At 36.4% G+C, this 18,292-nt stretch overlaps 1 protein-coding gene across 1 annotated transcript in view; it reads right to left on the bottom strand.

The window, feature by feature from the left end:
- The window catches only part of LOC150082051 (sodium- and chloride-dependent glycine transporter 1-like), a 158,944-nt gene that overhangs the window by 36,730 nt on the left and 103,922 nt on the right, over positions 1-18,292 (bottom strand). The window contains exons 10-11 of the mRNA XM_090379081.1: positions 11,385-11,516; positions 186-285 (exon numbers count right to left, since the gene is read on the bottom strand). Coding sequence (XP_090235207.1) covers positions 186-285; positions 11,385-11,516 — 232 coding nt within the window. The remainder of the gene's footprint in view (positions 1-185; positions 286-11,384; positions 11,517-18,292) is intronic.

Below are 18,292 nucleotides of genomic sequence, written 5' to 3'. Positions count from 1 at the left end.
ATATGATATTATTATAATATAATATTTAAACAGATATAAGGTTAATTAAAACCACTTTTAAGCAATAATACTCACATTTATAGTGCATCAGATATTTAAAACAATACAGCATTAAATGAATAAATGAAAAATAATTTTAAAAAAATAAATAACAAAGTATTTATTCATTTAAATGGGTTACTTACCATAAACCCAACCAATAACAAAAGTCTCCAATAGTGAAATGATCATAAGAGAAAAAGTAGCACTGTACCAATCCATTAACTGCAGAACGTACATTCCTCCCTTAAATAGAAAATGAATATTGAATTAAAACAGTGTAAATCAATTAACTCTGATAAATTTCATAATAATAATTATTACCGCAGAATAATTTTCAGAATTTAAAATAACTTCATCAAGGTTTAGACTTTGTTTAAATGCATATTCAGAGGTTTGGCCATGTTTTAGTATGTTCCATATATATTCCAGCTAAATAACATCAATTTTAATATACACTGGAGAAAATAAGAGTGAAATAGTTCACAAAATGATGCAAATCAATGAAATTTGATATGGAACTACATTATATTATGACAAGCAGTACTACGTAGTACCACTTTACCTGTGGGTAAAGAATGTTATTTCCGAAATATGCAAATTAGCTCATGCATACCTGGAAATTTGGGTCCAGCAGAGGAGAGTGTGAATCTTAGTGGGTGTAGCAAGGGTTGGGGGGAGGTATGATTACCTCTGAGAGCCAGGTAGCACTCACAATGGGTTCTCATGCTATTAATGAGTGTTCAAAAAAGTGCCTCCCCTCTCTCTCCCCCATTGCATTCTATGAAGAAGAGAAAAATCAAGGTCTAACATTGAACATAGTGTTCGTCAGATTTTGACAATTTCAATCTTATACCTCACAGTTCCTCTCTCAGTAATATGTACATCCAAAACTCAGCCCTATCTCATAAATTGCAAAACAAATCTGCTAATCCTATGCTTTTCTTCAAACTCAGATTTACAAATAAAAATACATACCTTTAATATCAGATCAGTCGTGGCAAAGGAAGCAAGAAAGCAAGCTTATACAGCATCAGCCAAAAAAAACAAACTTATTGTTACACACTATTTTCTCACAATAATAAACTCACCCAAAGAATTTGTGTGAAAATCAACAATCGGATCGCCCTGTATGAATAACAACTGAGCTGCTTTCAATTATGTGTTTTGAACAGCAGCTTCTTAGTACAAAGGTTACCAGGAAAGTTTTGCAATACATTAGTTCTAAGAACAGTAGGGACTTTCGGTAGGTGTTATTTCAAAGAACGTCTCAATCGAGGAGAAGTGGTAATAATCATTAACACTGCACAGCAATTGTTGAGCACGAGTGCAATTAAAAATACCAAATATACCATCATGGTAGTGAAATAAAATGCATTTCTTCTAATTTTCGTTTACATTTCTTCTAATTCATATTTACTGCTAAATCATGAAATCATACCATTACTTTCAACATCTCTATCGAGTACTCATAATTGTACAGGCTCTGCCAGTAATGTTGTACAACCACAATTTTTTAAGTGTGATTCAGATTATGCTTGTTGTGTCAGTCCACACTTTTGACTGAAGTGTAGGTGCAAAACTGTAATAGCCAACAATTGTTGCCTTTTCAAGAAAGGGTGATTAGTAACTCCATTATCAAATTTTTTTATTTTTCCTAAATTTTCTGTGACCCCTCCCTGGGGGTTGCGACCCCTAGTTTAAGAAGCCTTGTCTTAGACCACTGTAGTCTCCTTTACAAAAGCAAAATGCCTTCCCTTTATCCTTGATGTTAGTTACATCTTTAAGTAAATCCCTCATTGATGGACTGTAATCACTGCCACCTAGCAGTTCTTTTATCTGCAGATTCTTAATGCATGAAGAATCATTGCTGATAATCAGATCGAGAGAACTGCTCTCTCTTGTTGCCTCTCTAACATGCTGCTGTAGAAAACAGTCATCCAATAAATCCACAAAACTTGCTAATGTATGGATGACCAACCCACAAGTCCAGTCAATATCTAGAAATTGAAAATCCCCATTATAAGACATTCTGATTTACTGGCCCATTCTGTTTCTCTGAACAGTTGATCATTGTACTCATCAGAGACATTAAGCCTATAATATAGTCCTACAGTCATTTTTGCTTTCCCAGGGCTTATGTCACACCAAACTGACCCAACATTGCACTGGCTACCAATGTCAACTGGATGCACTGCCTCAGATTTTATGTGCTTCTTAACTAAGAGCTTAACCACCCTCCTATCCTGTCTGTCATTTGTGTAACATTGTACTCCCTATATTCAAATTCTGCATCCCTTATATCTGAGTGACACTACATCTCTGATATTCCAACAATGTCTGCATTTTGATGACTTGACCAGCAATTCAAATTCATCAAATTTTTTTACGATGCTTCTAGCCTTGGTGCATATGCAAGTATACGTGCACCTGGTCTTACTTTTAGTTACCTAATACAGCCCATGTATTTACTTGTTCCATTTTCTTTATTTAGAATTAAATAAATCTTTATTTGTCTACCAAAATAAATAGCGCTACATTGGTGAGTGAAATTCCCTTCACAGCAATAAATGCCGGAGGATTCAAATATAATAAAATATAAAGGAACAGAAAATATATAGTGATTAGATTTACACTACATTTCTATCTAGAGACCTGGCAGTTAACGTATTAACTGCTAAGTATAACACCACACACTGAATACAAGCAGTTGTTTGAAAAACACACAAAACTGTTAGGCAACAGTAGCTTTTTTTTCTTTTTTTTTTTTTCCCTGAAAACCCCAAACATGAGAGGTATTAGAACCTATAGTACTTAGTACCGTGCCTGGGTTGGAGGTTGAGAAGATGAAAGAAGATATTTGTTGACATTAGATTTGAACTTCTGTAGACTGTAATTTTCGGGAAATATGTATGAAGGAAGGTTGTTCCAGAAAACGGCAGTTGAATGAATAAATGAGGAGGATGAAAAGTTGGTTCTGTGAGTTTGAAGTTGAACAGTAAATGGATGTTGGCTGGAGCGGCAATTATAGAAGCCAATTCAGAAGAACAGTGCCCATGGAAGTATCTGTAGAAAAGGCATGCAGCAGAAACAGTACGTCTATGCGACAGCGAGTGTAGAGACTCTGTTAGAGAGGAGTCATTAATTAATTTAACTGCCCTCTTCTAAATGGAATTTAGAAGCATGAGCGAGGTTTTGGGGATACCACCCGAGATGTGGGAACAATATTCCATGGTAGGGCGAATTTGCGATTTGTACAGAGTGAACAGCCGTTTGGAAGAAAAGTAACACTGAGAGAGAGGGAATTATAGAAGCCAATTCAGAAGAACAGTGCCCATGGAAGTATCTGTAGAAAAGGCATGCAGCAGAAACAGTACGTCTATGCGACAGCGAGTGTAGAGACTCTGTTAGAGAGGAGTCATTAATTAATTTAACTGCCCTCTTCTAAATGGAATTTAGAAGCATGAGCGAGGTTTTGGGGATACCACCCGAGATGTGGGAACAATATTCCATGGTAGGGCGAATTTGCGATTTGTACAGAGTGAACAGCCGTTTGGAAGAAAAGTAACACTGAGAGAGAGGGAATTATAGAAGCCAATTCAGAAGAACAGTGCCCATGGAAGTATCTGTAGAAAAGGCATGCAGCAGAAACAGTGCGGCTATGAGAAAGCGAGTGGAGAGACTCTGTTAGAGATGAATCATTAATTAACCTAACCGCCCTCTTCTGAATGGAATCAAGAAGCCTGAGAGAGGTTTTGGGGGCACCACCCCAGATGTGGGAACAATATACCATGGCAGGGCGGATTTGCGATTTATACAGAGTGAGCAGCTGTTTGGGAGAAAAGTAACGCCGAGAGCGAAAGAGAAAACCAAGTTTTTTAGATGCAGAGGAAGCAATATTTGTAATGTGCTTGTGCCAAGAGAGATTAGAAGTCAGGGTAATCCCCAAAAGAGATATATCATTTTGCCTAGAAATCGGAGTGTCACTAAAGATAAGCATGGGAGCAGAAGAATCCTTTTTGAGAGATATAAGACAAGACTGAGTTTTAGAAGGATTGAAATCAACTAAGTTATCTTTGCCCCACTGGAGAATTACCTGCATTTAAAGAATTGGAAGCGGATATTCGAGAAGTTGAAGCTGATCGAACAGGGCAAGGTTTCTCAAAATGTAAAGTGGAATGCAATGTGCTATCATTGGCAAAACTATGGATAGGATTTCCAGTCAATGGAAGAAGGTCATTAATATACAAGAGGAAAAGAGTGGGGGAAAGAACTGAACCTTGGGGAACACCAGCATTAGTGGAGAAGTTAGAAGACAGAGAGCCATCTACCATCACCCTCAGTGGGCGATCAGAGAGAAAACTGGATAACCAATTGCAAAAAAACAGTTGGCAAACATTAGCATTAGCATTAGCATTAGTAGAGGCATTTGATGCAAGAAAGCAAGCTTATGCAGCATCAGCCAAAAAAAAAAAAAAAAAAAAAAAGTAACATAAATAAATAAAAATAACCACTTCACCCCTCTGTTCGTTCGAAATACCTGTCCAGCTGAGCCTTAAACTTATTTAGGCTATCAACTTCCACGACAAGGGATGGAAGTCTGTTCCACCCACCAACCACCCGCTGGCTAAAGGCAAATTTCCGCACATCTATCCTACATCTGTCTTTCCTCAATTTGAATTTATGCCCTCTCAGGTGATTTTTCTGAGCTAGAGGAAGAATCCCATCAGCATTGAGCATGCTCAAACCATTCAAGGCTTTGTACACCTCTATCAGATCACCCCGCTGGTGCCTAGTTTCCAGACACTGTAATTTGCAAAACTTAAGCCTTTCTTCGTAAGAGAACCCCTTTGTCCCATTGACCAATCTAGTTGCCCTTCTCTGTACTCGTTCAAGCAGCTCTACATCCTTCCTGAAATGAGGCCTCCAGGCCTGTATACAGTACTCTAGGTGTGGCCTGACCATTGCCTTATACAAGGGAATAATCACCTCCTTATCCCTGCTAGAAAAATTCCTATATATCATTGACAATACACCATGAGCTACTCTTGCAGCCCGTCTGCACTGCTCAGAGAACTTCATATCTGCCTGCACAACCACCCCCAGGTCCCTTTCATTCTCTACCACTGTCAGTGTAGTACCACAGAGTTGATACGTTGCTCTGGGGTTGCTGTTTCCCATATGTAGTACTTTACATTTGTCAATGTTAAACTTCATTTGCCACCTCGAAGCCCATCTGCTCAACCTTTCCAAATCCTGTTGCAGCAGCATAGTGTCAGTAGTGTCCTTGACAACCCTGCCAACCTTCGTATCGTCTGCAAACTTGGACATTAAGCCTGATATACCATCATCAATATCATTTATAAATACAGAAAACAATAAAGGCCCCAATACTGAACCCTGAGGGACTCCACTAATAACATTAGTCCACGATGAGCAGTGTCCATTGATTACCACTCTCTGTCTTCTCCCCCTCAACCACCCCTTTATCCATAGCAGCAACTTGCCTCCAATGCCACACTGCTCCAATTTGTGCAGCAGTCTTCCATGTGCAACAGTATCAAAAGCCTTTCTAAGATCCAAGTATATAATATCAAAGTTATTCCCTGCATCCAGTTCTTTTGTGACTGCATCATAGTATCCAATCAAATTGGTCAGGCAAGACTTCCCCTTAACAAAACCATGCTGTGTCCTAGCTATAACTGAAGTCTTGTCTAGATGATCCTGCAGTGCTTCTTTCACCAGTGCCTCCATTAATTTTCCGGGAACAGAAGTTAAACTCACAGGTCTATAATTACTTGTGTCAGCCTTTGATCCCCCTTTGTGAATTGGGGTCACATTTGCACATCTCCAGTCAATGGGTACCTCCCCTGAGTCCAAGGAAGCTCTCATAATTATGGCTAAGGGTTTGCTTACCTCCTTTGCTGCCTCCTTTAATATAACTGGATAGATCCCATCCACCCCAGGTGCCTTTCTTGTGTTTATCTTCAACAATTTCTCCTCCACTTTGCTCTCAGTTATTACAAGATTCTCTAGCTTACTGCTAGAGTTGAATACACCTCTGGCATTCCCCTCGCTGAATAACTCCTCATGTGTGAATGTCGATGCAAAATATTCATTTAGTTTGTTAGCTACCCGAGCAGGGTCATCAACAGTTGACCCATCGATCTCAAGTGGACCAATCTGATTCATCCCCTTCCTTCTAGAGTTTACATAAGTAAAGAACTCTTTGCTGTTTTTCTTCGCATCCCTTGCCAAGGATCTCTCGTAATCTGCCTTCGCCTGCCTAACCTCCTTTGTAACTTGGTTACAGATCAACTTGTATCTATCATAGGCGTCCGTGTCACGTGTTAATTTGTATGTATCCCATGCATTTTTCTTCTCTGCCATATGCCTCATTAGTTCATCTGACAACCATTTAGGCCTAACCTTGAACAATATTTCTTAGTTGGTATGTAAAGCCTAGTAGCTTCCACGATAAGTTCTTTGAATGCTTCCCATTTTGAATTTGCTGTTGGCAATATCATCAGTTGATCCCACTGTATAGAATTTAAATACTGTCTCAGTCCATTGTAGTCGCCTTTACGAAAGCAATACCCCTTCCCTTTACCCCTAATGGTAGTTACCTCTTTGAGTAACTCCCACTTCAGCACACTGTGATCACTGCCACCAAGTGGTTCATTTATCTGCAGATTCTTAATGCATGAAGAATCACTACTGATAATCAAGTCAAGAGTATTACTCCCTCTAGTTGCCTCCCGAACATGCTGATGTAGAAAACAATCATCCAATAAATCCACAAAAGCCTTGCTACTGTGTGAGTGACCAGCCCCCAAATTCCAGTCAATATCTGGGAAATTAAAATCCCCCATTATAAGACTCTCTGATTTACTGGCCCACTCTATTTCTCCGAACAGTTTCTTATTATACTCATCAGAGTCATTAGGCCTATAGCACACTCCTACTCTCAATTTTGATCTCCCAATGCTTATGTCACACCAAACTGACTCGACAAACCATAAGATGGAAGCTTGTTTAGAAGACCTTCATGCCAAACACAATCGAAAGCCTTTGAGATGTCAAGAGCAACTACTTGTGTTTCACACCTTTCCATTGAATTAGTCCATAAATGGGTAACATTAGCCAGAATATCACCAGTGGATCGACACTGACAGAATCCATACTGGCGATCGTTGATCAGACGGAAGGTTTCTAGGTAGTTTAAGAGTTGGTAATTAATTGATTTCTCCAATACTTTAGAAAGAGTAGAAGTAATTGAAATAGGATGATAATTGGATGGGAGGGATTTGTCACCCTTTTTAGGAACTGGCTGGATATGAGCAAATTTCCAAGTAGAAGGAAAAACACCTTTGGAATAAGAAAGTGAAAAAAGGTGGAAAGAACAGGAGTAAGTTCGGGAGCACAGGTTTTGAGAACAAGTGGAGACATACCATCAGGACCTGGAGCTTTCTTAGCATCAAGATTCGTCAAAATCCTTCTGACATCCTTTTGACGGAAGACCACAGGAGGCATTGAATGGAGCATGTTGGGAATGGTGGGAGGTGTTTTACCAAGATCATTAATACATGAGTTGGAAGAAAAATGGGATGCTAGCATATCAGCTTTATCCTTGGCTGAAGTGACAACAGAACCATCTGGTTTGGATAGAGGTGGGAGCAGAGATGGGCAAAAGTTGCGGCCAATAGCTTTGGCAAGAGACCAGAATGCTCGGCTACCATTAGGGCAAGAAGCAAGTTTTCTACTCTTAGTCTGTTCAAAATCTAGTTTAGACTCATTAATGACTGCTTTATAATTGTTGGGAGCTTTGGTGTAGGCATAAAATGAAAGCCTGAGCGAACATATCGCAGTTTGTTTCCTGTAGTTCGGATTTTCTGTTAGCCTTTCAAAGTGAATTACAATTTGAGATAAGGTGTGGATTGATTCCAAAGTCCTGGCTGGTATAAACTTATCGGCCATCTTCAGCCTGTTGGCCTTTGTTGTACGTGTATACACAGTGACAGACTGGGTCTAAAAATATTGGTTGCCATGAGACAAAGGGGGCCCACCCAAAATTATTATATTTTCAAGCTACTAAAAGGTCATTTAACATTTTTAACATATTGTCTAATGTTATTGCAAGGGAGCCCACTTGCCATCGGGCAAGCTGACACCCTGACCAGTCCGCCACTGTGTATACATCATCCCTGCCCTCGCAGAATGGGATCATCATTGAGAGAAGTCCGGATAAGATGCCACTTTGTGGAACTCCCACATGGACTGGTCATTGGAGGATCTGACTGTATACAAATAAATGGAATGACAAGATAGTACGGACTGCAGGAACTTCAGCAAGTTTCCTTTTATTTGGAATGCATGTTGCAGCAATGTAGTAGGACGTGTGCATTCAGACTATCGAAGACAGACTTTATATCAGAATATATTATTGCAATTTAATTTCTGACTTTGAAAGCATTCAATATTGTGGTTTGACTGTAAGGAAGTTCATAATTGCTGATCTGTTAGATAATGAATTTGTTGAGGCTGACTGGCCAGGATCTGATCTGTAAACTTTGGCAGTAGGGCTTTCTCCAGTATTTTTCCAGTAGATATAGGCCTATAGTGCTCCATGAGGTTAGGGTTTGCAATTTTTGGCATAGGGATTACAGCATACTTACTCCAGTTTTCAGGGGAAACTCTATTAGCAAGGATAGAGTTATAAATAGTTTGCAATGGTTCAATTAGATATGGGCTGAGACACTATCATGAAGTGAGCGACCCAATGAACTCCAGCTGTATTAGTGGCCCTGAGGGAGTTAATACTCTGTATCAGCACTTCTTTTGTGATAATAACAGACTCCAGCTCATTATCAACCAACAGAACCCACACAAACTTCATGACTTGTGACTGATGATGTATGTTGGAGAATCTACGGATGTGGTCCATCCAAGCTTCACTGTCAATTCGTCGATATGTGTCATTCCTATGCCTGCATTGGGGTAGCTTTCCCCTGAGGAACTGTTTAAAATTTAAACAGTTCCTCTGTGTACGTATGTATTATAAACAATAAAATAAAAGCTTTATTTACATTGACTTTATTGGTTGATATACAGTACGTAGATAATTTACCATGACTGTAGTGGTTCCAGAAAAACTCTATTCAGTTCTGACTCTGGCTGCTTAAAAACTTCTTAAACCTACCCTTTCTCTTTACAATATCTGACACTTTACAATATCTGACATAGTTTGTTCTTTCCAAGCAGACGGGTAAAACAGACACACTATAGTTCAACTTCTCTAACAGCTTTACTTTCTGCGCAACACTTAGATGCACATGGTTTTCTCTTTTTACATTTTCTTAGGGGCCATGATGGTAGACTGTAAGTGAGGCTACTGTATAATAAACAGAACACAGATGACCACTTAAAAATATAATAGTAAGCATATCCATAAACAGACTGAAACACTTGCTGCCATGATTCATGAGTACACTCTTGCCCCATAAGTCCATTAAATTGAGATCTGTAAAATCAAGTCTTTACTGTATTGGATAATAAGACAAAATAATATCTGTAATAAGTATAGTTCTGTTGTCCAAAAAAATTTTTTTTCCTGACTGCCTCACTTTCAATTCATGTCACTCACTTCAATGTCACTAAGAATTCTTCTTTGCTCACTTCGTGTCACTAAGAATTCTTCTTCGCTCACCATGTCACTAAGAATTCTTAGTGACATAAAGTGAGCGAAAATAAAGCTGAAACCAAAGTACTGCAGAGAAAATTAACATAAGAATATTGCACACTTAATAAAAATATGGTACAATAATTTTTTTTTATTGATTTCTCATTACATAGACATTCAGATTTTGCTGTCTGCCTTTTCTATAGATATTTCCATGTGTGGACTGTTCTTCTGAATTAGCATCCATAATTCCACCTTTTCTTCAAAACCAGTCCCAATATATGCATCAACTAGAACATTCACTTGGAGTTCAACTCCAAACTAATTTTCCTCCTTCTTCATATATATACCCTGTATTCCTGTTTTTGGTATATTTCTTGAAAATTGTACTTATTATTATTATTATTAGCCATATGGTACAAGGAAGCCTGAGGCTTATGCTGCACCAGCCAAAAAAAAAAAAAATTTCCGAGTTACCCTGAGAGAGAGAGAAAGAGAGAGAGACACAAGGAATCATCAAGAAAGAGAAGAATGATGATATCCAGCTCAGGACCCTGGGTGTGCCAAGCCCATACTCACCAGATGTGAACAATGTCAAACAAAATTTTTGGCCATGGACCCCTTTTGATTCTTAGCTTTACTGATAGACCCCCTCCCCAAATAAAATATCACTTTGCTTTATTGTTCTCAATAATAAAATGTGATCAACATTTTATTATTGAGAATAAAAATATTTCTAAATTCACCTTCAAAATTTTCCCTCCCATGTTTTAAAGTATGTAGATTTAAAAATAAAATTAAAAATCTATCCATGTTTGTCTGTACAGTCTGCTTGATACTTAATCACTTTATCTCAGCTTCAAGAAATGATGAGGGGGGGGGGGGCTTTAACAACTTACCTTTCAAAAATTAGTATTAGTAGTGGCAAATGATGCAAGAAAGCAAAATTATCAAACAACAGCAAAAAAAAAAGGGAAAATTACACACTTCACCCATCCATAACTCTCTAAGAATTTGTCTAGTAGTTCTTTTAATTTATTCAAGCCACCCACTGCCACAACAACAGATGAAAGTTTATTCCAACCACCCACCCACTGACTGAAAGCAAAATTCCACACATCAGTTAGTACACATTGTAGAAATCAACACATCAGAATACATGATTGGCAAGCTTCTATCTTTTTTCTACTATACAACTTATTCATGGTGCCCATAATGGGCAGATATACCCTCTCATCTCATGAGATCCCCTTGGATCCAGGGACCACAATTTGTGTGCAACTGTACTAGAGTATTATAAGTTCCAGTTGCCTATTGTGTTTGGGGTTGCCATTGAGAGAGAGAGAGAGAATAAATAATACTTCTTTGAGTAAGATGATAAACAGCAATATTCCAAATGACTTAAATTATATTTTATTTAGGTTGTTTTATAAGAAAAATACATGAACTGACAAGGTAATTTATATTGTAAATAAAAATATTTTTTTCTGTTATTTAAAACTAATATTGGATACTAAAAATTAATCAAGTTCATTTAAAATACTAAAATCTTTCTGCTGATCTTGTATTTAGGTAGGCACAAAAAATTTATTTTTAATCACTGAACTAAATTTTGCATTAACAATTCAATGCACAATAACAATACAAATTAGATAAAAACTCTAACCTGAGTAACACATGGAAGACCCAACAGGAAGAGGATGAAGCACATGAACCCAGTAAAAGCAATTTTTCTTTTCTGTAGGAATTGTGGAAATTCATCTACGAAAGCACTGACCATGGCTTCAAACATCCCAAACTGTAAGTAAATTAGCCAGTGTATTAATACTGAAAGACATATTCCATTTTTCTTCTTAAATTTCTTTAAACTTTTACATCATACTAGCATTTCCACACATACATATGCATGCATCCCCACATATCTGCATACGTACACACATTGATACAGACAGGCATTCATTCACAAATACGCACATTCATACGGACATATAAAACATCACTTTGTGGCCTGCAATAAGAAAATAACAAACTACCCAACAAACACATATTTAATTCATAAATGCACTGAACTTTTTTTTTTTAACAATGCTCCCTCAATGTAATCAATATGGTATACCTTCCCACCACACTATAAAAATTTTGATATTTTTTCCATATAAAATATTAATCATAAAATAGTAACTGATCTGCATACAAGTCAACTTCATTATATGCAACTCATTTCCCAATTATAATAATGAATCTAATGACCAATGATGCTGCTGTAGCAAATCCAAATTAAGAAGACTGAAACAACTGATCACTTTAGTGCAAGCTACCTAAAGCCTAAGCAAAATCAAGAGCTGCAGAGTTCTCAGTCCATCTTTTCAGATTTATTTACCAAATTTGGCTGCCACATAGAAGAAATACATCTGTTATATAAAGAAAGAGACAAAACAGGTATAATGAACTTACTCATCACAATAATCAATAAAATGAAATTTAGAATTGCAAACTCTACCAGTTTGCACACAAAATATATTAATAAAATGCAAACAGCTGAATGTGATCATAGATATCTATATGCTAAGATCCGAAAGACTTGATTTTTTTTAGTTATTAAATTAAATAGGAATTGGCTGTAAAACCTTTCATATAGTAGGTTTTTATTTGATTTTTTATTATCTTAATACAAAATTTCACATCCTTCAACAGTACTATTTGTGGATGAGAGTCTCAGCAAACATCATATACTTTTGGAAGTGCCTTCTAAAATAATCTTTCTGATTTAACACATTGTTTTGTAAAATATGTAATATTATAATTCTGAGTATATTTACTCTTCACATATACACTATCTTCTAACATGTACTAAGACACCTGGTAATAATTCCAGTGATCACAGAATGGGATGAGAAAAAGACCTATTTTTTTCATAAGAGGTGTGATAGTAAGCTGTCATGCAATAGGTATGCACAGTTGTCAAATATTAGAGAGAGAGAGAGAGAGAGAGAGGCATTCAAATACGTATAAGCTATTGAAAATATCACATGCCAATGGAAGACAGAAGGTAGGCTACATCAGCTAAAGCTGCCTCCCAAATATGAATGTCATTGCCCAATGCAGAGAAAATGAAAGCTATGGAATAATGACTTAAACTATACAGTTTAGGCATCAGATGGACTTAACTGCATGTGCCCAAAGAATAGTTCACCCAAATTGTCCTGCACCAACAATGAAATTCAGTGGTGTTTGGTAGACTGGTAGTACTGAATTGTTTTACATGTTTTGAGCATAGTCCATTTGTTCATCAATGAAACCATAAACAACAGAAGTCTGGTATTACATTCTGAACATGAATAATTCTGCTTTACCTGCATTTTGACAATTCTTTTGAGCAGAATGGGGGCATATTTGTATCATCATGAGAACACCCCACATCACAAAGGACAATCAGCAAACAAATGGTTTTGAGCAAAATAATGTGGTGAACCTGCCATTTGAGGGCCCAGAGCCCAAATACGAATCCAGCTAAACACTTTTGGGATGTTTTTAAGCAACAATTGAGAGCCAGAACAAGACATCCTAGTTCAAGCAGAAAACTAGCTACAGTCTTACAAAAGGTGTGGAAAGGTTCAAATTTTCACAAAGCATTATTAATGTCATTAAAAACAAATAGAGGCCATACTCAATATTAAAAACTTCTCCCTCCCCACCCGTTAGCAAACGTAATTTCCTTTAGTGGTGCAATAAATGTTGCGACATATATTTAATCTAGTGCAAATCCTTCACAATCAGGACATTAATAATTTTCTAATGCATTTCATAGAAGATCCTCTTGTGTGTGTTTTATCCTTATCTGCAGCATGTTATGTTCATTCCACTCTTAATCCACTTACAACCAGAAGCCTAGTAAATGTCTTTATTATTGCACTCTAAATAAAGAGTATATTGTTTGTCTCTTCTTAATAACACTGTCTATTATATCCAATACCACATGTATTAACAAAATTACTTTTTAAGAATCGGCCACTTCATCCTTTTCAGTTATTAGCTCAAGATTTATATTCTCCATGTTGCATTCACAATATACAGCAAATATTCCTTTATTTAAAAAAAAAAAAAAAAAAAAAAGAAGAAGATGGATATATATACTTGTATGCAGTCGGGTGTACTGTCAAACAATTCCAACAATATGAATTAATATATGTGTGTTAGTAAAACAGGTAAAAAATAATGTGGGAGGAGAGGAAGAATGAAGAAAGGATAGAAGGATGGCAAGAGAGAGAGATACTGCCTTTACTGTTTCAGAATATAAATTAAGGTTAATAACACAGTTTATATAACTTTCACTCACACATAAAAATACACACTGTGTGCATGGTTTGGTGGATAGTATCATGGCTTTCTTCAAAAAGATTTGTATAAATTCTTACTGCCAATTATTAAACTATCGAAATGAAGAAAAATGTCCTTTAACAAACCTTTAAACTTAGCCAATAACATTCCAAACAACTAATGACAATTATTCAAACACCAGTACCAAATATTTTCTTAATTTACGCAAGCAAAACTTAACTTTCAAAAACTTAACTACAAAAAGTTCATAACAGGCTTTCAAATTATTAAACTTTTATAATGGATTTTAAGAATTATAAAATTTAGGCAAATAATAAATATCTGAAAAAGTATGTTACATAGTCAATTTAAACAAATTCCACGGTGTAATGACAGTATGAGCATACTGTTCTTCATTTAAGAATGTTTAATTTTAATCTTATATTTTTTATTGCATAATTAAATACATTACAGTATATAAATTACTTAAGTTAATATAATTTAATGTATTGCTTAATATACCATGTGGGCACAATTAAATTATATCCCTATTTACAGCTGTCTGGAGTGTAATCTAATGGGGAAAATGCAACCAGTTGTTGCTTGTATAATCTCTGAAGGATGCATCAGAGAATTACATGAAAAGCATTAATTCCAAAAACTTCTATTGTGTTGTGAATGATTTGCATATCCCACTTCACTTGCACATAAATATAGAACAGAAGGCAGGTGAGGCTACTGCAGTATTAGGAGCACAATACTTCTCACCTTACCAGAATGGAAGAAATGGAGCAATGTGAGATTATAGGCATTGCAAGTGCTTGCAAACAAATCACTTTCTATATCTTAGGTTCTGCAGTTGACCATGCTATTACTCAGATTGAGGTTCTGCTGGACCACAGTGGCGACCACATTGAGTATGTATCGACTGACAAATCCAATATTGTTACTTAAAACATACAGTACTTTAACATTGTGCTTGATAACAGCCATACTATATATTGTGTTGATAATAATGCTGTTATATGAAAATGTCATGCAATAAAGTTATGTTACCCTACAGTTGTTAACAGTGCAATTTTCATTTGCAGTACAGACCATGTTTGCAGAAAACCTTTTTTCCCGATGGTAATTTTTGAAATCAGTATTGTTTTTCTTGTAATTCTTGTCTACATCCTCTAGAGAATGTACTAACCAGATTTGATTGCACTCCCTCAATTAAATCATGCTCCAGCAGCTCTGAGCAAGGATACTTTAATTGTAGCCACCTAGTAGAATACAGTACTATAAAACCAAATTAGTATCAACTATTTTGACAACGGTACTAATAAAGGAGAATAAAAGAAAGTAATAAGATAATTCTGGACACCTCAAAAATAATACAACAGTTATAATCCCTACTATTCCACACTATGTGGCTTGGGTTCGAATACTATCAAGACAGAAATTCTGAGAGTTTATGTACTTTCCCCCACTGTGAATTGCGTATTTCTCCCCCCTCCCTAGAAATCCAGGCAAACAACTCTCACACAATACACTGATGCTCTAGTCTAAATTTCTTTAGTGTAACTAATTCTGTGAAGCATTCATAATGTAGAACCATAGTGGTAAAAAAAACTGCAGCCATTATCAAACCCACTGCAGGATGGAAGCCTCCTCAACAATTTGTGCTGAGGGAAATGGACCATAATCTGCCACACTGGTCCAGTGCAGGTTGGCAGATTGACCATATTCAGCAGTCAGGGGCTTGAACTCCGGTCTACTCAAAGAGCGTGTGCTACTGCACTCCCACTCCTGACCACTCAGCTACAGAGGCCGTTATACATATACAAATAATGTGTTTATATAACACTATCATTAAAAAGAGAACAATGATTATCAATAAACTAAACTAATTGTGTAATCAAAAATTTTGATTACACAATTAGTTTAGTGCTTTCAATTCAACCATATAGAACTTATTCACTGGTTGCAGCTAGGGTTCTATGTTAGGGATTCCTTACAGACTTAGTCACACTAAAGCAACTACAGCCTCGACTGAAGAGGACCTTAGAAATTCCTCCGGCCACAGATGAGAAGCAAACCCAGACCTTTCCAAACAAGTGACAAACCCATTATACACTCAGGGAGGTTAGAAGATCAAAGATTGTCTGTTAATATTTATTAGCAAAAGAGTTTAGTAGTGTTCACAACTTGGGAAGCAAATCTATAATTTATTTTATTTTGTGTTGTTTTGATATGCTAGTAATAATTTAGCATACAGGTTCACTAAAGAAATTTAAAAGCTTTCGGTTTTTACTGAAATTTATCAGTGAATCATTCAATCATATTATGGTGTTTAGCATTATCAAATATGCTGCTTTAGGAATCTACACCAAAGTTTTCCAATAGAACCAAATTATTATACATAAGCACTGAGAAACTGTGTTATTGTGGCCAAGTTTAATATTGGTTCTTCTATGAATGACATTAAAGACAAAAATGGACAATTAACTGTATATTAGGTGTGTGTGCACACACACACACATAAATCCACTTGGTGTATTCTATTCACCAATCATGGGTTTTTTGTGGGGGGGGGATAAGATAAGAAATAGTTTAAGATTTTATTCTTAATTCTAATGCTATTAGTAACATCAAAGCTTATTATTATCCAATAAGGGGGAGAAAAAATGCTTACCAACTACCATATTGAAGGATTCTCTAAAGTAGTGAAGCGAGCAGAACTGAAGGCAAAACCAAAGCTCTACGAAAATTAACAGGGGAATGGGAACACAGTGCACTTTTTGAACAAGCATAGAGCCGAAAAGAATTTTTTTAAACAATAAAAAATGTTTGCATTCTGTAATTTTCCAATTATAAAAATAAACCATGCAGGTCAAAACTGAATACTACCTACACTGACTGGAAGAATATTAAAATTTAAACTGGTGTAATTTTTTCCCCCTAAGATTCTGTTTTTGGTGTACAGTTTATGCTAAAGCAATCGCAAAAGGCTTAAAACATTGTTAAAGTTGTTTCAGTTTTAATTCTGTATACTTTACCATTACATATAAACATTAACTTCTTAAATAAAAAAATAGCTGGATAAAATATAAAATTAATAGCATACAGATACACCAAAAATTCTCAGTTAATTGAAGACATCATGAACATTTTTAAATAAACTTCCAGTATTCTGGAATATCTGATAAGCTAGCACTATTGTGGTCTGTGGGGAAGCGGAGGACAGAAGCTTATTAAACTCTAACAGGGAGCTTAATGATTTTGTAATAACTGAGAGCAAAGGAGGAGAAATTGCTGAAGTTAAACATAAGAAAGGCACCTAGGGTGGATGGGATCTATCCAATTATATTAAAGGAAGTAAGAAAATCTTTAGCCATAATTATGAGAGTATAGTTGGACTCAGGAGAAGTCCCCACAGACTGGAGATGTGCAAACGTATCCCCAATTCACAAAGGGTGACATGAGTAATTACAGGCCTGTCGGTTTAACTTCTGTTCCAGGGAAAATAATAGAGTTACCGGTTAAAGAAGCATTGCAGGATCATCTAGACAAGACTGCAGTTATAATTCAGACAGTATGGGATTGTTAAAGGAAAGCCTTGTTTGACAAATCTGATTGGATACTATGATGTGGTTACAAAGTAGCTGGATGCAAAAAATAATTTTGATATCATATACTTTGATATCATATATCATATTCATAAAAGCTTTTGATACTGTTGCACATGAAAGACTACTGTACAAATTGGAGCAGTATAGTATTAAGGGCAAGTTGCTACAATGGATAAAAGGGTGGTTCAGTGGGAGAAGACAGAGAGTAGTAATCAATGGACACTGCACTTCGTAGACTAATATTATTAGTGGAGTCCCCCAGGGTTCAGTGTTGGGCCCACTGTTGTTTTGTATATTTATCAATGATATATCCTCTCATAGTTTGTCTAGTTCTTCCTTGAATTTATTGTATAAGTTGGCAATTGATGTATAAGTTGGCAATTATTCAAATTGCCAACTTATACATCAAATGGAAGTTTGTTCCAACAATCAACAACCCAATAGATGAAGACAAACTTCTGAACATCTATCCTGCAACCATCCTTCCTCATGTGTAGTCTGAGAAAGACAAAGAATTCCATCGATCACCATTGAGCTTGCTCAATCCTTTAAAGACCTGAATCGGATCACTTCGCAGGTGCCCAATTTCCAAAACTGAAGCATTTCTTGATAAGAGCACCCTTTCATTCCCCTCACCAAA

Source organism: Mastigoproctus giganteus, chromosome 8, assembly GCF_048544385.1.
Source record: "Mastigoproctus giganteus isolate SK-2022 chromosome 8, ASM4854438v1, whole genome shotgun sequence".
Classification (NCBI taxonomy): Eukaryota; Metazoa; Arthropoda; class Arachnida; order Uropygi; family Thelyphonidae; genus Mastigoproctus; species Mastigoproctus giganteus.
Note: the sequence above shows the minus strand (reverse complement) of the source record. Positions and strands in the feature narration are given on the sequence as shown.